Raw genomic sequence first — 25622 nt, forward strand, 5'->3', positions numbered from 1 at the left:
GTGCCTGGTTATGTTGATTACTTCAGTGGAGAGGAGACACCATCTCGCAAAAGTAAGGACTAATTAGCTGTGTTTTCTAGACACAACCTAGATTTCTGTTATTTGACACAGTCCATTGATCCATTTTCTGTTCTGTTCTATGTTATTCACAGGACTCAGGACTTCTGACATTGAAGCCCCTGAGCAGTGCGGACATCCTGAGATTTATGTTGTCAGCGATGATGAAGACTATGCAATAACAACACCATCATCTCCTGTCACTGGTGAGTGTCCAAAACTATGGATTACATCATAATCTATAAAGATTACACATATTTCCCCTAAATATAATCTAACAATAGACCGCTGCACCTTGACGAGATAGCCAACAAGTGGTCACCGCCATGGCAATGTAGAGTAAAAAGGAGTAATGGCCCTGACTATCTGGTGTCTCTTCACTCCATTTAAATCAAGGACTGCACATTTTGCTAATTTCTATTTTTCTATTCTAAGAATATTATGTATATGTAAAAACGATCATAGATGAAAATATTTTCAATGCTCCATGTTTCCTTCCAGATACAGAATCATCTGGATGCTTGGAGAGATCCACCTCAGAGGAGCAGTAAGTTACATAAAGTTTTGGTATACTGTAAGCTAAGAAGTGTTGCCCCCTACTGGTGGACATCATCTGCCATCAGCTCAGTTCACAAAATCCAGCACTCCAGCATCTTGTTTTACACCCCAATCCATGCCAGGGTATAATTAATCCCTCCTCTCCGCCCTGTATAACTCTTGGCACCCAATGAGACCTTCCAGCTCCGCTCACATGGCAATGATATTGGATTCCTGCACAGACATTTTTGGGAGATTTATCTCAGTGTTGATACTTCCACTTGCCCGGACTCATAGCTTATTGCTGGCTGCCCCTACTGTATATGTGCCCCTGACCTACCATTGAGGTGACTCAATCCTTAATTGGGAAATCCCTTCTAAATTGTAGTGGAAAGGAATGAATAGGTAAATGTTCTGTATGTCCTGAGATATAACCTAATGCTTCATGTATGATCTTCTGTTCTTCCAGGCCTATTTGTACCATCCAGGGCTGCTTCATAGAGGACATCACTTCTCCAGCATCTCCATACGTGCAGGACTTTCAGAACACCAAACACGAGTTGGTTACGCGGCTGTTCAAGCTCTACAACAGCACCGTGTTTGAGAATGAGGTATAATATTACAATCCCGGGGTCATCATCTATATTCTGCTATCTGTAAATCTTCATGTAAACGTCTGGGTAATAAATCATCAATAACCTTTACTACTATTCCTCCATGTAAATGCACAGTTATACAGGTGAGGAGGAGGAGGTAGCACTCACCCCGGGACTTGGTGCCTACGGGAGTCTTTAGGACCAGTAGTCACAAGTTATACCTCCCTAGAAGGTGTTGTGTCCTAGAAGGGACTGCATTTTCTGCTGTTTTTCATTGAATTACAGATATAATGTATTTAATTTTTTTATTCCTCATCTTTAGCTTCCTGAGTCAAATATAGAAATTACGTGGAGTAAAAGACTGAGGAAAACAGCTGGACGCTGCATTAACTCCTTTAAGGATAGACATCTATACTCCACAATCCGACTGTCTGAGAAAGTGTGCGACTCCGCAGGTAACTGCCAGGCTTGTAACTAGAAATTACTGGGTCAACGAATCAGAAGAGTTAGCTTGGGTGATGGAGATCCTTCTGGTCCTATAGTTGGGGAAATCTCCAAAGCTCTAAGGCAAATATCTCTTGAGTCTTCCCGATAATATGGCCCAGCAGGTTGGCACTTGTGATATGAAGTATCTTTATAACTTCTAGTAATTGTGTCATTTCTATCTTTAGAGCGCCTGAGAGACACATTAATTCATGAAATGTGCCATGCCGCCTGCTGGCAATTATATGGCGTACAAGGTGGACATGGTCCATTCTGGCTATCGTACACTGAACAGGTCGCATGTGTCCACCCTGAGTTACCACCAATAAGCGTCTATCACACATATGACATAAAATACACATACAACTATGTGTGCGCAGGGTGTGATCACAGGTTAGAAAATATTTTATTTTTATATAATTATGAAGAAACTACTTTAATGCAACTAATATTATGATACCAGGAGATCACTGAAGACTGAGATCTAATTTTCCTTGAGTATTCCATTCCCTTCCTCTAATAAGTGATATCCTGCCCTTTCTTGTCTGCTAATCCCTGTTCTTTCTGTTTCTTTAGAGTCGGGCGTTTCACAAAGATCTGTGAAAAGAAGCTACATTGCCGAAAATGTGGAGGCAGACTTCTTTTGGAAAACACCATCTAAGATGAGGACCACCCACCTTAGGGAAGACCATCTATGTCTCAGTGAGACCCGTAGTCCAGATAAAAAACCTACAGAAAAACATAATCAGGGCTGGACTACCAAAAAGAAGCGATTTATTGCTTCCATTATCAAATGTAAGTATATATTTTCTTTAATTTGTATAGTAACAATATGCACAACATTTATACAATAGTCAGTGTCCAGTATGTCAAGAAACACATATCCTACAGAAACAATGTTTTATAACCTCACAGTATTAAAAAGGATGGTAGATTAAGATTACAGTGTTAGACTTCCCAGGTGAGGTGGATCCTCCAAGCCCAAGGTCCGAGTGGGCAGCAGATAGATGGGGCACATGGGACACAGACAGTTGAAGGACTGGAAATGGTAGATAGACAAGAGATGTCCAGACAATCTTTACAACTATTATTAATTGCATATTTTCTATCTTTAGAGTGCCTTGGAGACACAATAGCACAGAAATATGCCATGCCGTCTGCTAGCATTTTGACAAAGTGCAAAATGATGGACATGGTCCACTGTGGATGTCTGACACTCAAAAGGTCACCCGTGCGTGTTCACCCTGGGCTTCCACCAGTGAGCATGTATCATAAAACTGATGACAACTGCATGCACAATTACATGTGTGCAAGGTGTGAAAAAGGGTAAATAGATATTTTATTTTCATATAATAATAAAGTATATATTAATACAATTTATATTCTGACACCAAGAGATCACTGAAGACAAGGGTCTAATATTCCACTAATAATCCATGCCCTTCCTCTCATAATGGATATTCCTGCCCTTTTCTGTCTATTGTCTGTTTTTAAGATGGAAACAAAATGAACATATTCCCTGCTGTAAGTAAAAGCAATAGTGCATATAAATAACAAAGTACTTGTTCAAAAAAATCATAAAAGCCATCCCACTAGCGTCAGCATATAAACATTACATTTATATAGCATCCCATTGTTGGGTGTCCATATTCGGGCCTCCGTCCTGCTTGGCCCTCATTCACATTAATGCCACTTTGACACACGGTAAGGTTTTAATACTGGAGGTTTGGACCGTCCTGATTTGGGTACACCTTGGTGGGATGCCTATACCACTTTTTGATCTAAAACAGTGTGTAATAAATATAATCCCCATGTTATTTATATGCATTATTGCTTGTACCCATTTCCTTACAGCAGGGTTTCTATGTTAGGTTTTGCTTCTTCAATAGCCAGTGTGAACATGCTGCTATATTTTACATGCCTACCAAGTTATACTCCAGGTAATTTCTTTGGTTAATGTCTTTTCTGTCTCCATAGATAAGTATTGATGATGAAAGAGCATGTTGCCAAAATGGGGAGGTAGACGGCTCATAATGAGCACCTCCCAAGGCGAGGACCGCTTACCTCAAAGTCATCCTACTTTTTTTAGGTAAAGTTGTATAGTAACAGTATACACAACATTTATACAATCGTCCAGTACATGTCAGGAATCACATGTCCTATAGAAACATTATCTAATCTCTTCACATATCAGATTGAATGGCAGATTAGGATTACAGCCATTAGTAAAGGAAATAACAAGTAAGCAAAGGAAATTTTCTGTAGTAACTTAGTCGACATGGGAGTGCAAACATGATTATATTCATAAAGTTACCGGTATATGTCCTTATTATAGAAAATAAGTTTATTATTGTTTTAACAAGTCATTCCTATTATCCACATTCACAGAATATGACTGAGGATGCACCTCTTCCTCCAGAACTAAGGATCCTGCTCTCGGCCTACATGCTTCTCTGAGGGCTATGTACATGGAGGACAATGTGACTTCTGTCGGAGACTGCTCCTTTATGATGTACATTCACTGGAGTTGTAGGCGAATTGTCTGCAAGAGTCCTCATAAAGCCCGGAAGAGCAGCTAATGATACCAACCATTGGCCTACTGCAGAAGGGGAGGAAGAGTGTGCTGAGAAAAGGTCATCAGATAAAAAAAATAAAAAAATTAGGAACAAAAAAACAACTAAGTCATGAATAATTACAAAGGAGCTTGCTTTCTTTCTCTTTTTAACCACTTCACGACATGCACCGTACTAGTACTGCGCATGTCGTGTCTCCCCCTTTGATGTGGGCTCCGGCGCTGAGCCCACATCAAAGCCGCGACATGTCAGCTGTTTTGTACAGCTAACATGTGCGCGCAATAGAGGCAGGTTGAGTTGCGATCCACCTGCAGCTATTAGTTAAATGCCGCTGTCAAACGCTGACAGCGGCATTTAACTAGCGCTTTCGGCCATCGGGCCGGAAATGCGTGCATCGCTGACCCCCGTCATGTGATCGGGGGTCAGCAATATGTCGGCATGACAACCAGAGGTCTCATTGAGACCTCTATTGTTGTTGATGCCAGATTGCTATGAGCGCCAACCTGTGGTCACTTTTTTTGCAATTTCAACGCACTTGGAATTTTTTTCCGTTTTCTAGTACAGAATATGCTAAAACCAATGGTGTCGTTCAAAAGGACAACTTGTCACGCAGAAAACAAGCCCTCACATGGCCATATTGATGGAAAAATAAAAAAGTTATGGCTCTGGGAAGGAGGGGAGCAAAAAACAAAAAGGCAAAAACAATAAAGGGCTCCGTCTTGAAGGGGTTAACTGAAGTATTTTGGTAAAAAAGAAGTTATCCACTATCCAGCCCTAGGCATCGGGGGGCCTAATGCTTAGTATGGTAGGGGGAAGTTGTGATGAGCTGCACCAGGATGTAAATAATATACAAATGAAGCTCTGAGTGTGGCGGCACTGCCGGGTCAGAGGGGCTCCAATCAGTTCCATGCCCTAATGTAGCGGTGTACGCATGCTGCTGACATTGCTGCAGCATCATAATGTCACCTCATCACACTGCAAAAGTCACAGAAGAATACAACACAGAAGGAAAATAAACTGGAGCAGGTAAGCATATAAAGCATATTTTCAGCGGGCCATTTACTGTAGACTGGAGTTTAAGGGGGAGTTTTACTGGGGGTTGTGGGTCTTCTAGTGAAAAAGGAGACCAGACCACCTGGCCCAGCTTCAACTTTAAGACTTCAATAGTTAAAATCCATTATTTACTGGTTGCAATTAAAACATGATGATACAGTGCAGAAAACATTCAGTGTATGATCAGGTTTTAATCACAACCAATAAATACTGGTTTTTAACCAGTGACCATTGAGGCCCGTAATATTTTTCTACAGTTAGGGGCGCGCACAGAAAGAGGGATAGTGCAAGAGACAAAATGCATGCCTGACAGTGTGGGGGGCTAAGTATGAAGGTAGGGCAGTATGGGTGGCTAAGTATGGAGACGGGGCAGCGTGGGGAGAGCGCAGTATGGAGAAGGGGCAGTGTAGGGTGGGCTTAGTACGGAGACACGCAGCATTTTATATACTGTATAGAAGTATTAGTATGCATATGCTAACACTTTCCCCCAGTAGTGATCTGATGTACCAGTCATAAGAAATCTAGCATAGAAGTCATATGCAGATTAGGCTGGAAATGCACTGGGAGAGAGGTCAATGCCCTTAGACTGCTTCTTCTACATATACTCACACACCCCCAGTGCACTTTCAACCTGATTTGCATAAAGGTTCTACTCCAGAATTCTCATGACTGCTTTCTAGAAAAAAGTTATATATATTTGTTTAATTGAAGAACAAGCTCCTCTACAGACATACTGCTACTTCCAAATGTAAAGACATGTTGAAAGCAGGTGGAGGAAGAAATGCGAGAGGGCACATAAACATTTCGACCATTCCTGGTTTTTGTTCACAATGTTGCTTTGGAAGAAGGAGAACACAACATGGTATTCATACATACAGGAGTAAGACAGGAAGCCTGCTGCTCTGTGTGAAGGACGGCTCAGCGTCTCCTCACTGGGAGCAAAGGACGCTAATGAAAATAAAAGCGTTCCATCGCAGACGCCTTGGGTGGTTAGAACAGTGTGGTTTCCCTGTCTGTCTCTTTATCTTGCTGGCAGAATAATAGCAGCCAGACATCACACACGTACCGTGCGGTCCCTATGGTAGCTTTCTTATCTGCTTTTGTAAAATGACTTGTCTGTTGGGATGATGGCTGGAGTTGGGCTTAAGGGACCATATAAAAATCACTCAGAGACTGACTGGAATACGGAACCAAGAGCAAAGTAATTATTTCCATTTTGCAAATGTCGAAAGACACCTTTTTTCCCATGAATTACAAGATGAAAGTAGGCCTACTGCTGCTTCTATGAAAGGTTGTATCGCTGGCGTAATTAGACTCCAGAATAGAAGGGGTGATTGTGATTGCCACTCAGTATCTTAGAGAGAGAGCAGGACCCGCACGTCTTTACTCACACGACATCACAGCAGTCGCTGCCTTCCTGCTTTATTTTCCACTGAGGGTTGACAGACCTCCTGTGACACACTCCATTTTCTGTTACTGAATCATTGTTATTTTCTAGTTAACTACTCACCTGCGGCCGCCTGCGCTGTATGAGCAGTTTCTCAAATGCCAACATTTGGGACATAGAGATACACGCAGACAGAGTTTAGGACAACAGAGGGGTTAAAGGTGGTGGTCTAGGGCAGGCCAGGCCTCTTCTCTGCCTATATTTACATTGTATCATTTCGAAATAGAACGCTTAGTGGAGTTAGAGATCAGTGTTTCTTAAAAAAAGCACCAAACCCCACATCTAACTTATCACAATCAGCCATTATTTCCCAATCAGGGTGATTCTGAAACCCCCAGGGGTCCCAAGACCCAACACTCAAAAAAAGCAAAGCACAGGCTCTTGGTAGGAAGCTCCGATTTATTCACTTGCCTGCAAATGTTTAAAACACCTACACAATTGAATAAAGCAGATGCTGCAGGTAGCCATTCTTGACTTCTGCATAGCCCCATGCTCGAAGATGATGGCAACGCAATGATGTAATTGGACCACTGGTGTCATTTAGTAGGAGAACTGCCAGAACACAGGAGCATCTAATATGAGGAAAGTAGGATTTATTTATTTTTTTTATTCCGGGGGGGCATACATATATATTTTTTTTAAGTATTCAGGGTGCTCAGTATATATTTTAACATATAGTCAGGAAGGGGGCATCAGCACCCTTTAACTATAAAGTTACAGAAATCGGGGAAAATTATGTTTCTGTTGTAATTTACGCCATGATTATGATCATTTTGCTTCCTTGTCCCACTTTTCGAAAAGCTGGGGGAAGTGGCAGGCACTGACATAAAAATGAAATAGTTGCACGATTTTGGCGCAACTTTGAAACATCACAAATTTTTTTTCACAACTCAAAACAGTTTTACACTGGATTACTGAACAAAAAAAGAAAAACCTGATAAATTGTGGTGTAAATTCCAATAAGATGATACTGTTGCTCACCGTGTTAGCCACTATTGAGCCCAGATTTCAATGCAATTTATGAAATTTTAAAACCAAACAAAAAAACTAAAAAAATATTATATATACATTATGTATTCTGAGAAACTATTTCAAGAGTTACATTAAATTCGGCAAAAGAACAAACACTCTGGGATGCAAAGTGCATCATTTTGCTCAGCTAGTTATGTAATCATGCTCTGCGGTGTTATAGTGTAGATGAGGGAAAAAAGAATCTGCAATCAATCAACAAGATACAGAAGACTTTTCAAAGTAATCAGAGTATTCACTTACTGGTGCATAAATCTCATCCTGGACATGTTTATATCATGTTACATTCAGAGGGAATAAACATGTGCTGTATATCACTGTACAGCTCCATAAAAGGTGATCATGTTATACTATATCACATGCATGTATGATAAATATATGTATATACATTCATTAGCTGGTACAGAGATTGCTCCATCGCCATAATCGTGTGACAGGCGAGGGTCACCACTCTGGCACCAACACCTATCAGAAGGTGGCTATGAATATCTGATTCTTTCCATTGATTTCTATAGGATTAAAATAAAAAGGGCCAGAACTTCCAGAGTAAATGAAAGAAACCATGACAGTGTGACACATGTTTTTGAGATAGGTGCAGGACCTACTGGTCAGACATACATCTACAGACCATTATGGCATAAAGAGTCTCTTGAAAATGCCATAAATGAGATGAGAGTACCCCTTTAAATGGATTCTGTAAGCTTTGTGCATTCTCTCATTATTTTAAAAGGGACTCTAACACCCCCCCCCAGGACGTATAATATGGGCATACAGGTGATCGAAATGTTACACTGGTCTTACCTGTATGCCTCATATTAATGGTCTTGTTGCTGAGAAATGTTGTATTCTTTCTTTATGTTAATAACCTTTTCCAGGCTCCGGGATGTGCGGTGCTTGGAAGAAATACCTGCCTCCTGTCTTCATTGTAATACTTAACCCCCTTCCATCAGCGTCACTTACGTCTCCGGAATCTGAGCCTGCACTCCCTCAGAAATAGATACTTCATCCTCCCTTCTGTGGGTGCTGCATTCAGGGGTCTTCTGTGCAGGCGAGTCACTGTGCCTTCCTGCGTGCATGCCAATAATATGCTCTCCCACTTCCTCCCTGCATAGTCATCACAAGGAACCATGTGTACATGGTAATGACTATGCAGGGAGAAAGTGGGAAGAGAACCTTATCGGCGTGCACGCTGGAGCTCCCTGGAGCTGAAGTTGCAAACAACTGTGCAGAAGGTCACTGAATGCAGTGCCCACAGAAGGGAGGATGAGGTATGTATTTCTGAGGGGGCGCATGATTCAGGGGCCATAACGGACATGGTAACTGACATGGGGGGTTGTATTATAATGAGGACAAGAGGCAGGGATTTCTTCCAGGCATCACACGCCCCAGAGCCTGGAAGAAATCATTAACATAAAGACAGCATATAACATTTCTCCATTACAAGATAGCTAATATGAGGCATACAGGTAGGACTAGTGTAACATTTCTATTACCTGTATGCCCATATTAATAGGTCATATAGTCATATACATTCGTGGGTGACAGATTCCCTTTAAATGTGTAAAATTACTGTATACAAGAAACAAACTATTTTTCCAATATATTTTTTATCAATTCACCTTTTTCCAATATCACTGATTGCTGTCATTTAGTAGGAGCCTTAATTGTTTAACTAGAAGAGGATGAGACTGTGTGGTCATGTGATCATCTCAGGAGCAGTGTGTCCTTGTGTCCGCCACATGCTCAAGACCGATTTTTATCTGCTAAACGAAAACAATAAAGCTTTCTCATAGATGTCAGCAAGGAAAGATCTTGAAAAACCTAGAGGAATTTGTGCAAAACTGTTTTTTCAAAATTAACCTCAGGAGTTCTAGTTACAAGTGAAAACAGATCCTTATTGTGATATTAGTCACTAGCAAGGCTGATCTGGGTCTGCTTAAGCCTTTCCAGTCCACCACCACTGGACTGCATTGCAGAGTCCAATAGAGGCAATATCTTCTTCTATTCACTGCATTGTACTACTTAAGCTGGAGATGGGAGAACACTATAAGGGTATGTGCAAAAGGCATCTGATAGTACCCGCTGAGTTTTTGAAGCAGTAGAGACCAAGATTGACTGCTCCTTTTGCTAAGTATTGGCTGTGTCAGCTCTGATACAAAGATAGAGCTATATAAAAGTGCTGGCTGACTGCACCCACTGTTTGTGCCGGCAGAATGCACTCACTGTTTGTGCCGGCTGAAAGCACTGACTACGCTCAATGTTTGTGCTGGCTGAATGCGCTCACTGCTTGTGCCCAACTGACTGCACCCACTGTTTCTGCAGGCTGACTGCACTCACTGCTCGTGTCGGCTGACTGTGCTCGCTGTTTGTGCTGGCTGACTGCACTCACTGCTTGTGTTGGCTGACTGTGCTCACTGCTTTTGCCGGCTGACTGCGCTCACTGCTTGTGCCGACTGACTGCACCCACTGTTTCTGCCAGCTAACTGCTAAAACTGCGCCCACAGTTTGTGCTGGCTGACTGTGTTCACTTGGTTTCAAAGATGGCATCCGCTCATTGTCCTGGCGCCGCCCCCTCTTCCAAGTGCTGGTTGTGTAGACGTTGATTGAAACCAGTACTTATCAAAGATGGTGGCGCCAGTACAAGAGGTTGGTGCCATCTTAGATTTTGAGCTCCAGCACACACTTCAATACTGATCAATGTGCTCTTTGTACAGGGAAAGTAGAGAGCCAATCCTTCTATGTCCTGACCTTGCGGGCCACATAAAATGATTTGGTAGGCTGAATTTGGCCCATTGGCCTTGAATTCGACACTGATGCTTTAGTGTCCACAGTAAAAAAAGAATCACATCTTGGCTTACAAGTCATCTTCATACACCAAGTCATTGGTCAGGATTTAGGCTATACATTATGTAGTCAAATGTATTTTTTTGCCATATCTTATCTTCCCTGTGAAACTGAAGCAATTTCAGGCATCTGTTACTTCCAGATTTAGTTGTGAACTTACTGCAGCATTTCAACAACCGAATGAGAAGCATGTTTCTTTTACGCTCGAAAAACATATGCTATGTATGGATGGTATTTTCAAAATCTCATCCACATAAATACAATAATTTGTAATGTGAAACTCACAACACAAATCAAGAACATAAGAAAAAAATCATACTCTATGTATCAAATATGAAAACAGCTATTCTTTATCTTCGCGATACATGAAAAATATCACAAACGTATGATATATAGCTGCCACATTTTGAACAATACATATCCTTAGTCTTAGTTCGCTGTGAGCAAGGACGTGTATCGTGCATTGGAACTTGAACCATATTATGATATTGTTTTTGCAACATTTCACGAAATTTGAAATTTGAGTATGTGATTTAGTTTTAGCTGAATTTATTACCCATTGCCTATCAATAACCAATTGTTTACATCAGGTTTTTATGTTAAATGTAGCTTTTAAAAATGTTAAAAATAACATTTTTATGTGGAAAACTCCAAATTTATCATTTAGGCCTAATATTAGACTCTTAAGGTACCTTCACACATAACGATTTCGTTAACGATATCATTGCTTTTTGTGACGTAGCAACGATATCGTTAACGAAATCGTTATGCGTGACAGCGACCAACGATCAGGCCCCTGCTGGGAGATCGTTGGTCGCTGGGAATGATCAGGACCTTTTTTTTGGTCGCTAATCACCCGCTGACATTGCTGAATCAGCGTGTGTGACGCCAATCCAGCGATGTCTTCACTGGTAACCAGGGTAAACATCGGGTTACTAAGCGCAGGGCCAGCCGGCCATAAAGCAGACCACAGCGGTGATGTCACCACTGTGCTCTGCTTTACGGCCGGCTGGCGCTGACACAGTGCAGGGAAGCTGAAGCCAGGGGACAGACACCGGAATGTAAGTATGTACTGTTTGTTTTTTTAACTTTTACAATGGTAACCAGGGTAAACATCGGGTTACTAAGCGCGGCCCTGCGATTAGTAACCCGATGTTTACCCTGGTTACCCGGGGACTTCAGCATCGTTGGTCGCTGGAGAGCTGTCTGTGTGACAGCTCTCCAGCGACCACACGACGACCTAAACAGCGACGCTGCAGCGATCGGCATCGTTGTCTATATCGCTGCAGAGTCGCTAAATGTGACGGTACCTTTACTTCTTGTTCTTCACATCACATGGAACTTTAGCAGCCATAGACGGACTCAGACCCTATTTTTTGTGCATAAACATTATCTGGTCTTGCTGAAATCTAGGCAAATGTCATTGCGCATAGATGGGAAGGATGTGAGCTGTGACCATCACCTATTGCCAATGGAGTATCCTGTGTTGCCTACTTTGTATAGAAGTGTTACATTTCATCGTAATCCTGTCTGTAATGATAATGAGAGTGATGAAAAGTCTTCTTTACAAAACAGAAAGTGTGAGTCTAGTATAAAGTCTAGTTGTCAATGTGAAAATGACAAAATTTCAGTTTTTTTTATATAGATAATTATATAGAAAACAGTATTAAAAACTTAACATAGAAACCTGATATAAACATTAAGTAATTTTTAAATTACACATTCCCTACAAGAAAAAAATAAGAGAAATATAGTAAAATTAGAAAATTAGATTAGAATCTATGATTCATAAATCGTCAATGACCCGCTACACTTTGACTTCTACAAATAATAGTTCAGTTATTAGTAAATGTGAACCGCTGGAGGTTTCCTTAGCTCAACCAGCTTAAAAAAAAATTAGCTACTAACACAAATTCGTGAAATACACAGAATAGCGGATAGTGTAAATTTTGCAACTCAAGAAGCAAAACAATTTAGAGAAATAGACCCTGATGTGTAAATACATTCTAAAGTATTTGTAGCAAATGTTTCTACATCATGAAAAGAGTTGGCCTACCTCTTCTCGATTCTTCTTCAACCATTCTTTGGCGGTAGTCAGGGCTATGATAGCTGCTGGCTCATTTGGAAATCCTATGATTAAAAAAAAGTTAGGAAAAGAATAAATATTGAGATTTGTAGGGAAAATTTTCAGAGCTGAGCAGTATGTGTGCGTTATGCCTAATAAAGCATGCATAATTCGATGTTAAACCTGAAATGCATATTTTTCTAGCAGCCTCAGACATTTGTCCTACTTTAGTCTTTGCTGTAAATACTCCTTGAAGGATAAAAGTTTAATGCATGAAAGCCAATTTTCCCTCATTTATTTATTTAGGTCACCTACAATATATGAGCTCCAAGATAGGGAGTGGCAGAAACAGCAGCAGATGTTACAGGAGGGGATGTCCATATTTCACATTGGAAATGGCTAAATCTTTTATGGCTGCATTAATTACAATGAAATGATCCTCTACAATTCTTCAAACTGTCGCCATCGTTCTTGTCTGTATGATTATGAGGATACGAGGAATAACCTTGCAATGATTCTGGCAAGATTTGTAGACTGTTACCTTTAAAGATAGTTATTTTAATCCAACACCTAAAAAGGCAAGTGTGATTACATCCCAAGGTGAATACTCAATAACTGTGCATGGGCTGTTCAACTTTCCAGAAAAAAATGTTGGAATCAGAACTGAATTAATGGGGTTTTCATTAAAATGATTTTCTATTTTTAGGATAGGTCATCAGTGCCATGTCCCCTTAAAGCATCACTAATCTAAGCTCCCTGCCCCTAGTCATATATTTACAAGCTGCCATCTTCTTTGGTCATCAGCACCACTATGGTCAGTTTTCTGCAGTTTGTCGGAACCTGTCAGATGACTGCAGTGTTTGCTGAGCAAGAAAGAAGTCACTACTCCATGTAAATCTATGACAGCCAGAAAGAGGCCAGAACAAGGATCTCGTGGACTTATTCAGAGAATTTGTGACCGCTATCTCTAGCTTCTGGTCAGTCTTAAGTTTTGGTCACATGATGGAGGATTAGGACCGGAGCAATGCTTGGAATAGCTGAAGAAGGTGGCTGTTAAGCATATTACTAAGGGCAGGGAACTTACATTAGTGCCACCACTCCAATGATGAAATGAAAATAAGGCATTCAATGTCTACTAGACACAGCTCTGTATGTATAGTAGTGGCCTTGACTCGAATTACAGCTTTGTCACACTCAAAGTTAAAATAAGTCAGAAAAAAGATTGTGCTGCATGGGTCAGTGGCCTTTAAAAACACATGTTCGGTGGGTTTCAGCAATCACTGATCTCTCTGAAAGCCTTAAAATTTACATGACACCTTAGCAAATGATTAGGCAAACTAAAGCTAGAGATGAAAGAACTGATTCTTAGGATCCTGGGTCCAGTGATCAGGTCAGTAGACCATGTCCATCGAATGGGAGCCTTGTGAACTGCCTCTCACCTGCCAGAATCCCAGATGCCTCTTCTGATTTGCTGATAAGGAAAATCATGGCACTTTTGGCCAATAGGTGGCAAAGTAGGAACTTATCCAGTGACACAGTAGATATCTCTTCAGATTTGTTGGCCTAGTTCATCATGATGCACACATAATGTAGTGCCAGGCTTACTGATCAGAAGAGGAAACGGTGACGCTAGTAGGCGCTATGTAGGGCTCCCATACGAGGCCGCTAGGCCAGTGTCCTTTACAAAAAGTTCTGGTTGGGGTTAATGAAAAAAATCTCTTCAAGTCTCAGGTTCAATATTTCTTGCCAAGACCTAGGTTAGCAATACACAACCTGCAGTAACACTGCCCTGTGGAGCAATGCTTAAATGGCCAATAATGCTTGTATGAAGTAATGAGAAATAACAAGATAAGAGACATTATAAATACTTAATGCTTCTGGGTCACTTTCTACTCACAAGCAAATAATAACAAAATAAAAGTGACACCTGAAGAAAAATAATATGTATAATGCATTCAACAGATAGCAGGAGAGTAAATTAGAGAATAAAGCCATAGCAAACGAATATCTAATAACAGCTGCCAGGCTTTTATTAAGAGACAAATAAAAGCCTATAGCAATGTTTATTCTGAAGGATTGTTACTGAACAGCTGTCATGCTAACAGAATGAAATCATTTCATGGTGTCAGCAATAGATGAGCTAGATCTTTATGAAGTTAAGTCAGCAGTTCATTTAACATTTAGAGAACTGTTTTTACAGTGAAACAGGTTTTTTTTTATTCCACCAGGCAAAGTTTGCCCTCCAACATTTTAAAATAAAAATAAATTCCAATTTAAACCCCCTATTCACACTATCATATGCTTTAGTATATGCCCTCCCCAACACACACCTGCCATGTTAGCCATCCAGTGGTCGCCCTATTTTAGATTTATGTGCCATATTCATAGTGTGTAATATACGGTGAACGCGTAGGTGTGCACAGGTGAGGCAGGTAGTTTTAACTCAAAACCCCGGTGAGTAACTCACTTGTTTAAGTGTGAGAGGTCACTTTTTATAATTAGTGCTCTCTTGAGGGCTGGTTGACTTGATATAGTATAACCCTGGGGGATTACTACTTTAAAAGAAACAGAGGAGGCCTTCTGTTGAAAAAACAAATTCCCTTTAAAGAAGAAACTGACCAGGAACAGGCATAGCTGATAGCAGGTGCAGATCTTAAGATACCATACAACTTCTGGAACTTACAGAAGTGAAGGTTAATTGGTTTTTGGTGGCAATACATAATTCAAAGCGGGCACACATCTAAGGGCATCTTGCCACTTACTTTTTTCCTCGCTATTTCTACAATACATCTTCCTTGATTGACAAATCTGGCTTTATAGAGCCAAAGAAGGGCAGAGATAGGTGGAAAACAAGTAGGTGGTTAAGTGCACTTGTGCTGGCAGACTCCCTTTAATGATATCATTTCTATTATACAGAGAATCACTCCTGATATACCCATCTTACATCAGACATAAAAAAATTTTGTAATGTTCCAGCAGCTTTTCCTAGTCAAGTCTTAGTATTCTTTCACTAATCTTCCTCAGCCAAGCAAATACTTCACATTGTATAGGCAGACTCTTCTAAAACCCAGTCGGATTCCAGACTCTTATACCAGCTGAATACCTTCCAATTTGCAACAACTAACTTCTTTTGGGCTCATACCCATCACCATGAAAAAAAAAACGTCCGATTTCGGTACAGAAAAGTGAGACAATTTTCATGCGAGTACAATCTGATTTTGAACACCTAGCATCTGATTTACATGCGAATGCAATCCGATTGTAATGCGATTGTCACATGAGCTCCTTTATGCTATTTACACATGGTTTTCCAAGAAAATATTCTTCAAGAATATATATATATATATACTGCTCAATAAAATTAAGGGAACACTAAAATCATAAAATCACATATCCTAGATATCACTGAACGAAATACTCCAGTTGTAAATCTTTATTCATTACATGGTGGAATGTGTTGAGAACAATAAAACCTGAAAATGATCAACGTAAATCACAGCTAATATCCCACGGAGGTCTGGAGTTGGAATAATGCTAAAAATCAAAGTGGGAAATGAAGTTACAGGCTGATCCAACTTCAGTGGGAATGCCTCAAGACAAGAAAATGATGCTCAGTAGTGTGTGTGGCCTCCATGTGCCTGTATGACCTCCGTACAATGCCTGGGCATGCTCTTGATGAGGCAGCGAATGGTCTCCTGAGAGATCTCCTCCCAGACCTGGACTAAAGCATCTGCCAACTCCTGGACAGTCTGTGGTGCAACGTGAAGTTTGGTAAATGGTGCAAGACATGATGTCCCAGATGTGTTCAATCAGATTCAGGTCTGGGGAAAGGTCGTGCCAGTCCATAGCTTCAATGCCTTGATCTTGCAGGAACTGCTGACACACTCCAGCCACATGAGGCCTGGCATTGTCCTGCATTAGGAGGAACCCAGGGCCAACCGCACCAGCATATGGTCTCACAAGGGGTCTGAGGATCTCATCTTGGTACCTAATGGCAGTCAGGCTACCTCTGGCGAGCACATGGAGGGCTGTGAGGCCCTCCAAAGAAATGCCACCCAACACCATTAATGACCCACTCCCAAACCGGTCATGCTGAAGGATGTTGCAGGCAGCAAATCTCTCTCCATGGCGTCTCCAGACTCTGTCACGTCTGTCACATGTGATCAGTGTGAACCTGCTTTCATCTGTGAAGAGCACAGGGTGCCAGTGGCAAATTTTCCAATCCTGGTGTTCTGTGGCAAATTCCAAGTATCCGGCATGGAAAAAGTTCTCACTCTTGTGGTGCCGTCAAAAAGGTCCTGTGAATTCACAGCCAATTAACTCTGTTCAACTCACTCACGTCAGTGCTAGCACCGTTATAACTTTTCCCACGGCGTTCTGACGTCAGTTACAGTGTGGTGGCCGATTGACCTAATATTTGCATTTTAATAGCATTTTTTTACATGACAGGTTCCCTTTAACTCCATTCTCCGTGGAGTGTTTGGACAATGTCCAATCAAGCCTATTAAAGTTATAAAGACAGTAAATACAGTATTTCCAATGTATTTAATGTTAATTGATTCTATCAATGTCTTTATAGTTCAGAAATACATCAATCAGACGATGGTAGAATCAGTTTCCACCTTCTTACACATATACATTAAGTGTCAAAGTGGGACAACCGCTTTTAAGGGGTTATCGGGACTTTTACATAACTTGACAGGGATTCAAAGTCTCACATAATAATAATCTTTATTTTTACTTTTTTTTATTTTTTTGATCTTGAATAAGAAACAGAAGAGAAAGCAGTTACTTAAGGTAATCATACAGTATATCAGTATAAATGCTGTAATGTAGCCATAAGGGATGTAGATGTAGCAGTTATCCTTGTATTTGGAGACTGAGGGTAATAACAAAAGTGTAAATGATGCACAATGGGTGGGAATCTGTTACAGATCTTACTTTGGAGTATAGGACCATCAAGTTACACCGTTGCATATAAGAAGGGAATTTTTACATTTTCAATGCCCTTTTTTACATATCTCCAAAAAAAGAGGACAAATAGTACTCAGCTACAGGTCCTTCTCACAAAATTAGAATATCATCAAAAAGTTAATTTATTTTAGTTCTTCAATACAAAAAATGAAACACATATTATATAGAGTCACTACAAACAGAGTTATCTATTTCAAGTGTTTATTCCTGTTAATGTTGGTGAAGAGCACAACATGCATGTGTTGTGACTGTCAGACAGCTGCGCAGCTGATTGGCCGAGCAATTCAGGAAGCCGGGTTCCCTCTGTAGCTTATTTGGTAAGCGCTATAGCTTGCCGAATAAGAGGGAACCTGAACATATTTGCTAAACTCTGGTCATGACCTCTGAAAAACTTATAAAAGTCCTAGATCACAGTCTGCAGTCTTTCTTTGATAAACAGACAAGAATTTACTTACTTACCGTAATTTCCCCTGGGATCAATAAAGTGTATCGTATCGTAATTTAGCACTGCTTCAAAGCTAACACACAAATAATATCTAACAGAAATCCCCAAACTAGGAAGTAGTGTGCAAGGAGAAGATCAAGGAGCTCACTAGGTGAGGTGGATCATCTAAGCTCAAGGTCCAGTTGGGCACATGGGTCACAGGCATAAGGTTGGGCTATGGGAGGGCTTTTTATAGCCTCTGTTAGGCCTCGCTCCTTGTCAGTTATACTTCTGTCCTCGGCAGAGTTAGTTGACCCCTGTGTGCCTGTGCCTGTGTGCCTGTTTTCGTGTTTTCTCTTGGTTCTGACCCAGTCTGTCCCTCTGTTGTGCATTTGACTATTGATTTGGTACTGTCTGCTTGCTTGCCTGGTTCTTGACTCCAGCGTGGTTTGTGACTATCCATTCTGTCTGTCCCTTTGGTACCGTTATTGCTCCTATCAGTTTTCTGACTCTTTTGGCTTGGACCTGTCTACTCTTCTGCTTCTTGTGCTCGTACCTGGCTGCATCCTACTCGCTTTACCTCCCCACGGTCCGGCCGGTCCCTGCCTCATCCCACTATCTTCTCTAGGGATCCTGTAGCTGGCTCTGTCCCGGTCCCTCCCCCTGCGGTCATGTGGCCACAGGTCCTGCTCACCAGTGGTTGCATGCTGCCCCGTCTCACCCCCCTGAAAGCTGTGAGCCCAGATTGCCCGCACTTCACAGGACACATACTGACAGGTGGGAATCCGTTGCATGGTTAGTGACAAGAGGGACTGGAAACTATAGCTAAACAGGTGGAATGCCAGAAACCGCAGACAGGCGGAGGATGTCAGGAAACTGCTGGGAAGTAGAGGACCGCCGGTAATCAGGTGGAGTACAGAAAATTGCAGGCAGGTGGAGGATGTCATGAAACAGAAGGCAAGCAGGTGGACTGCAGGAAACCACAGGCAGGTAGCAGATAATACTCCAGAGTAACAGGGCAGTCAGCAACCAAGTAAGTCAAACACAACCAGGAATATCTCTTGAAAACCACAGGCGAACACAGATAAGAGATTCAGAAGACCGGACAACTGGTATCCAACAGAACTCTGGGGATGCTAGAAGCCGCAGACAAGTAAGAAGAAGCACTAGAAGCTGCTAGTCTACAGGAGATGTCCTGCAGCCCACAGCCAGGTTGCTCTGCACAAACACAAACTGCAAGCCTAGTCACAGATTCTTACAAAGGCCCCTATGTCTTAGAAGTCCTTAACCCCTTCATGACCGGAGGTATTTTAGTTTTTGCATTTTCGTTTTTTGCTCCCCTTATTCCCAGAGCCATAACTTTTTTATTTTTTTTGTCAAAATGGCCATGTGAGGGCTTGTTTTTTGCAGAACAAGTTGTACTTTTGAACGACACCATTGGCTTTACTATATCATTTACTGGAAAACAGGAAAAAAAATTCCAAGTGCGGTGAAATTGCAAAAAAAAGTGCAATTCCACAGTCTGTTTTTTGTTCTTTTTTTTTCCATGTTCACTAAATGCTAAAACTGACCAGCCAAACATGTCTACGTTCTTTTTTTATCTAAGTGGTGAAAAAAAAGAAGAAGCTTTGGATTAAAAAAAATAAGCGACATTTTCCAAGACCTGTGATGTCTTCATTTTCCCTGATCTGGGGCTGGGTGAGCGCGTGTTTTGCGCGCTGAGATGACATTTTAATTGATACCATTTTAGTATAGATATGATCTTTGATCACCATTATTGCATTTTTCTGCAATGTAACGGCGACCAAAAAAATGTGTTTTTATATTGATAGATTGGGCAATTCTGAACATGGCGATACCAAATATGTATATATTTGAGTTGCTTTTTATTATTTTTTTTAATTGGGCAAAAGGGGGGTGATTTGAACTTCTAGATTTTTTTTTTTTTAACTCCTTCATGACTGGAGGTATTTTCGTTTTAGCATTTCCATTTTTGCTCCCCTTCTTCCCAGAGCCATAACTTTTTTATTTTTCCATCAATATGGCCATGTGAGGGCTTGTTTTCTGCATGACAAGTTGTACTTTTGAATGACACCATTTGTTTTAAAATATTGTGTACTGGAAAATGGGAAAAAATTCCAAGTGCGGTGAAATTGTAAAAAAAAAGTGCAATCCCACAGTTGTTTTTTGTTTTGCTTTTTTACTATGTTCACTATATACTAAAACTGACCTGCCATTATGATTCTCTAGGTCATAACGAGTTCACAGACACCAAACATGTCTACATTCTTTTTTATCTAATTGGAGAAAAAAATTCCAAACTTTGTGAAAAAAAAAAAAATCTCCATTTTTCATCATCTCGGGTTGGGTGAGGGCTTATTTTTTGCATGCTGAGCTAACATTTTTAATGATACCATTTTGGTGCAAATATGATCTTTTTATCACTCTTTCTGTCCTCCTTCTCCTAGTCACAGGAAACATCTCTCCCAACCCTGGTCCCCTATGTTAGAGCAAGTCAAACCTCCCAACTGCTACACTCAGAAACCCCTCTAACCTTATTAATATCCCATGCATGCCTTCTGCCTCTTTGAATTGTGCCCTTTGGAATTCTCGCTCTGTGTGTAATAAACTCTCCTTCATCCATGACATCTTCCTTTCTAATTCTCTTAACCTCCTGGCGCTTACTGAAACCTGTATCCAGCAGTCAGACACCACCGCTGCTGCTGCTGCTCTTTCATATGGTGGACTACACTTTTCTCATACCCCAAGATCGAACAACAGAGCAGGTGGAAGCGTTGGTCTGCTCCTTTCACCCAAATGTACCTTCCAAGTTATCCCCAAGTACCCTCACTTGTTTTCCTTTATTTTGAGGTCCATGTTGTCAGACTCTACATCCCCTTCTCCATGCTAGTGGCGATGGTGTATCATCCTCCCGGCCCCTCTCATCAGTTCCTAGATCACTTTGCCACCTGTCTTCCACACTTTCTCTCCTGTGACATCCCTACCCTCATAATGGGTGATTTCAACATCCCCATTGCTTTTCCCCTCTACCCATCTGCTTCTCTAACCTCCTCTTTTGGCCTCTCACAGCATACTAACTCTCCAACGCATGATGGAAACTCCCTCGACTTGGTCTTCTCCCGGCTTTGCTCAGTGGAATATTTCACAAACTTCCCTCTCCCGATATCTGACCACAACCTTCTTTCATTCTCTATCAAGAACTGCCATCCCGCTCAGGTCACCCCGATTTTTCAGACTTATAGAAACATGCAGGCCATTAACCCCTTCCTGACATGCGCCGTAATAGTACGGCTCTGCGGGAACTGAGTTCCCGCAAACCGCAGTACTTGTATGGCGGCACGATCACACGGCCTCACATTGAGCGCTGCGGCGATCGCGTACGGATGTCAGCTGTATATGACAACTGACACCCCACAGCAATGCCCACGATCGGTGCTAGTCAATAATGACAGCGACATAGAGGGGCATCGCACAGGGACGGGGGCTCCCTGAGCTCTCCCACCGGAACAGCGTGATGCGATCACGTTGTTCCAGTGATCCGGAAGGGGTCCCCAGATCCAAGATGGCCGCGGGACTCCTTCCGGGTCAGAGCAGGTGCAGGAAAGCCTCCTGCACTGCCTGTCAGATCGCTGATCTGACAGAGGGCTATGCACAGTGTCAGATCAGCGATCTGATCTAATATAGTGATGACCCACCCTGGGACAATGTTAGAAAGTAAAAAAAATAAATAAATAAAGTGGACAAAAAAAAAGTCCCCAAATAAAGAAAAAAAAAAATTCCCAATAAATCCATTTATTTATGTAAATAAAAAAAACCAATAAAATTACACATATTTGGCATAGCTGCGTCCGTAATGACCCACTTTATAAAACAATCCCACTAGTTAACCCCTTCAGTAAACACTGCAAAAAAATAATAAAAAACGAGGCAAAAAACAACGCTTTATAATATCAGCAAACAAAAAGTGGAATAACACGAGATCAAAAAGACGGATATAAATAGACATGGTACTGTTGAAAATGTCAACTCGACCCGCAAAAAACAAGACCTCACATGACTCTGTGGGCCAAAATATGGATAAATTATAGCTCTCAAAATGTGGTGATGCAAAAACTATTTTTTGCAAAAAAAAAGCGTCTTTTAGTGTGTAACAGCTGACAATCATAAAAATCCGCAAAAAAACGCTATAAAAGTAAATCAAACCCCCCTTTATCACCCCTTTAGTTAGGGAAAAATAGTAAAACGTTAAAAAATGTATTTATTTCCATTTTCCCATTAGGGTTAGGGTTAGAGTTAGGGCTAGGGTTAGGGTTAGTTCTAGGGTAAGGGTAGGGCTAGGGTAAGGGTAGGGCTAGGGTAAGGGTAGGGCTAGGGTTAGGGTTAGGGTTGGGGTTGGGGTTGGGATTGGGGCTAAAGTTAGCATTTGAATTACATTTACGGTTGGGATAAGGGTTGGGATTAGGGTTATGGGTGTGGTTAGGGTTATAGTTATGATTAGGGGTGTGTTTGGGTTAGGGTTTCAGTTAGAATTGAGGGGTTTCCACTGTTTAGGCACATCGGGGCTCTCCAAACGCGACATGCCGTCCGATCTCAATTCCAGCCAATTCTGTGTTGAAAAACTAAAACAGTGATCCTTCCCTTCTGAGCTCTCCTGTGCACCCAAACAGGGGTTTAGCCCACATATGGAATATCAGCGTACTCAGGACAAATTGGACAACAAGTTTTGGGGTCCAATTTCTCCTGTTACCCTTGGGAAAATACAAGACTGGGGGTTAAAAAATAAATTTTGTGGAAAAAAAAGATTTTTTATTTTCACGGCTCGACATTCTAAACTGTAGTGAAACACTTGGGAGTTCAAAATTCTCACAACACATCTAGATAAGTTCCTTGGGGTGTCTAGTTTCCAAAATGGTGTCACTTGTGGGGGGTTTCAATGTTTAGGCACATCAGGGGCTCTCCAAATGCAACATGGCATCCCATCTTAATTCCTGTCAATTTTGCATTGGTAAGTCAAACCGCACTCCTTCCCTTCCGAGCTCTGGGGTCACTTGTGAGGGGTTTCTACTGTTTAGGTACATCAGGGGCTCTGCAAATGCAACGTGACGCCTGCAGACCAATCCATGTAAGTCTGCATTCCAAACGGCGCTCCTTCCCTTCCGAGCTCTGCCGTGCACCCAAACAGTGGTTCCCCCCACATATAGGGTATCAGCGTGCTCAGGAGCAATTGGACAACAACTTTAGTGGTCCAATTTCTCCTGTTACCCTTGGGAAAAAAATTGCAGGCTAAAAGATCATTTTATGGAAAGGAAAAATGATTTTTTAATTTTCACAGTTCTACAATCTAAACTTTAGTGAAACAATTGGGGGTTAAAAGTGGTCACCACACATCTAGATAAGTTCCTTAGGGGGTCTTCTTTCCAAAATGGGGTCAATTGTGGGGGTTTACACTGTTTAGGCACATCAGGGGCTCCACAAACACGACATGGGTTCCGATCTCAATTCCAGCCAATTTTGCATTGAAAAGTCAAACGCAGCTCCTTCCCTTCCGAGCTCTGCCATGTGCTCATACAGTGGTTTACCAACATATATGGGGTATCAGTGTACTCAGGGCAAATTGAACAACTTTTGGGGTCCAATTCGTCTTGTTACCCTTGGCAAAATAAAAAATTTGGGGCAAAAAGATCATTTTTGTGAAAAAAATGATTTTTTTTTACGGCTCTACATTATAAACTTCTGTGAAGCACTTGAAGGTTCAAAGTGCTCACCACACACCTAAATTAGTTCCTTAGGGGGTCTACTTTCCAAAATGGTGTCACTAGTGGGGGGTTTCCACTGTTTAGGCACATCAGGGGCTCTCCATACGCGACATGGTGTCCGATCTCAATTCCAGCAAATTTTGCATTGAAAAGACAAATGGCGCTCCTACCCTTCCGAGCTCTGCCATGTGCCCAAACAATGGTTTACCCCAACATATGGGGTATAGGCGAACTCAGAACAAATTGTACAATGACTTTTGTGGTCCAATTTCTCCTGTAACCCTTGGTAAAATAAAACAAATTATATCTGAAGTAAAAATTTTGTGAAAAAAGTTAAATGTTCAATTTTTTTTAAAACATTCCAAAAACTCCTGTGAAGCACCTGAAGGGTTAATAAACTTTTTGAATGTGGTTTTGAGTACCTTGAGGGGTGCAGTTTTTAGAATGGGGTCACTTTTGGGCATTTTCTGTCATATAGACCCTTCAAAGTCACTTCAAGTGTGAGGTGGTCCCTAAAAAAATGGTTTTGTAAATTTTATTGTAAAAATGAGAAATCGCTGGTCAATTTTTAACCCTTATAACTTCCTAACAAAAAAAATTGTGCTAATGTAAAGCAGGTGGGTAATGCTATTTATTAACTATTTTGAATGATATGACTCTCTAATTTAAGGGCATAAAAACTAAAATTTAAAAAATTGCTAAATTTTCAAAGTTTTCGCCAAATTTCTATTTTTTTACAAAAATAAGCACAAGTCAAATCGAAGAAATTTTACCACTATCATAAAGTACAATATGTCACGAGAAAACATTCTCAGAATCACCAGGATCCATTTAAGCGTTTCAGAGTTATGACCTCATAAATTGACAGTGGTCAGAATTGAAAAAAATTGCCTGGTCAGGAAGTTGAAAACAGGCTTCGGGGTGAAAGGGTTAACACCCAGAAACTTATGAAGAACTTGTGGTCTTCATTGGCCCCTATCTCCTCCATCTCATGTCCTGATTCTGCACTGAAGCATTACAATGAAACCCTGCAAATGCCCTGGATGAAATTGTACCTCCTATACATAGAACAACTCAGCACAGACCGCGACAACTGTGGCACATGCTGCAAACACGTTTCCTGCAGCGGTGCTCCAGGTGAGCCGTACTTCTGTGGAGAAAATCCAATCTACTCGAAGATTTCAACCATTATAAGTTCATGCAGAAAACATACAACACTGCTCTTCACCTCTCCAAACAAACTTATTTCAACACCCTCATCATCTCACTGTCCAATAACCCTAAACGTCTCTTTGACACTTTTCATTCCTTACTCAACAGTGCAGGCCCCAACCACGGATATCTGCACTGACGATCTGGCCAATTACTTCAAAGAAAAAATTGACCACATCCGACAGGAAATTATCTTTCAATCCCCTCAGACCATGAACTGCCCTCCCTCCCCCACTTCATCTAGCTCACTCTCTGATTTTGAACCAGTCACAGAAGAAGTAACCAGGCTCCTTGCATCTTCTCGCCCACCACTTGCCCCAGTGACCCCATTCCGTCACATCTCCTCCAGTCCCTTTCCCCTGCTGTCACCCCTCACCTAACAAAAATATTCAACCTCTCTCTCTCTTCTGGTATCTTTCCCTCCTCATTTAAGCATGCCATCACACATCCATTACTTAAAAAACCATCCCTCAACCAAAACTGTGCCGCTAAATATAGACCTGTCTCTAATCTCCCCTTCATATTCAAACTCCTCGAACGCCTGGTCCACT

The 25622-nt window shown here is 41.3% G+C and overlaps 1 protein-coding gene across 6 annotated transcripts in view; it reads right to left on the minus strand.

Annotated features, from left to right (window-relative positions):
* The window catches only part of MACROD2 (mono-ADP ribosylhydrolase 2), a 2991260-nt gene that overhangs the window by 696274 nt on the left and 2269364 nt on the right, over positions 1 to 25622 (minus strand). For all 6 annotated transcript variants that reach the window (XM_069768762.1, XM_069768759.1, XM_069768757.1 and 3 more), the window contains exon 8: positions 12676 to 12749. In XM_069768762.1, the coding sequence (XP_069624863.1) occupies positions 12676 to 12749 (74 nt within the window). The remainder of the gene's footprint in view (positions 1 to 12675; positions 12750 to 25622) is intronic.

Source organism: Ranitomeya imitator, chromosome 5 (genome assembly GCF_032444005.1).
Source record: "Ranitomeya imitator isolate aRanImi1 chromosome 5, aRanImi1.pri, whole genome shotgun sequence".
Taxonomy (NCBI): Eukaryota; Metazoa; Chordata; class Amphibia; order Anura; family Dendrobatidae; genus Ranitomeya; species Ranitomeya imitator.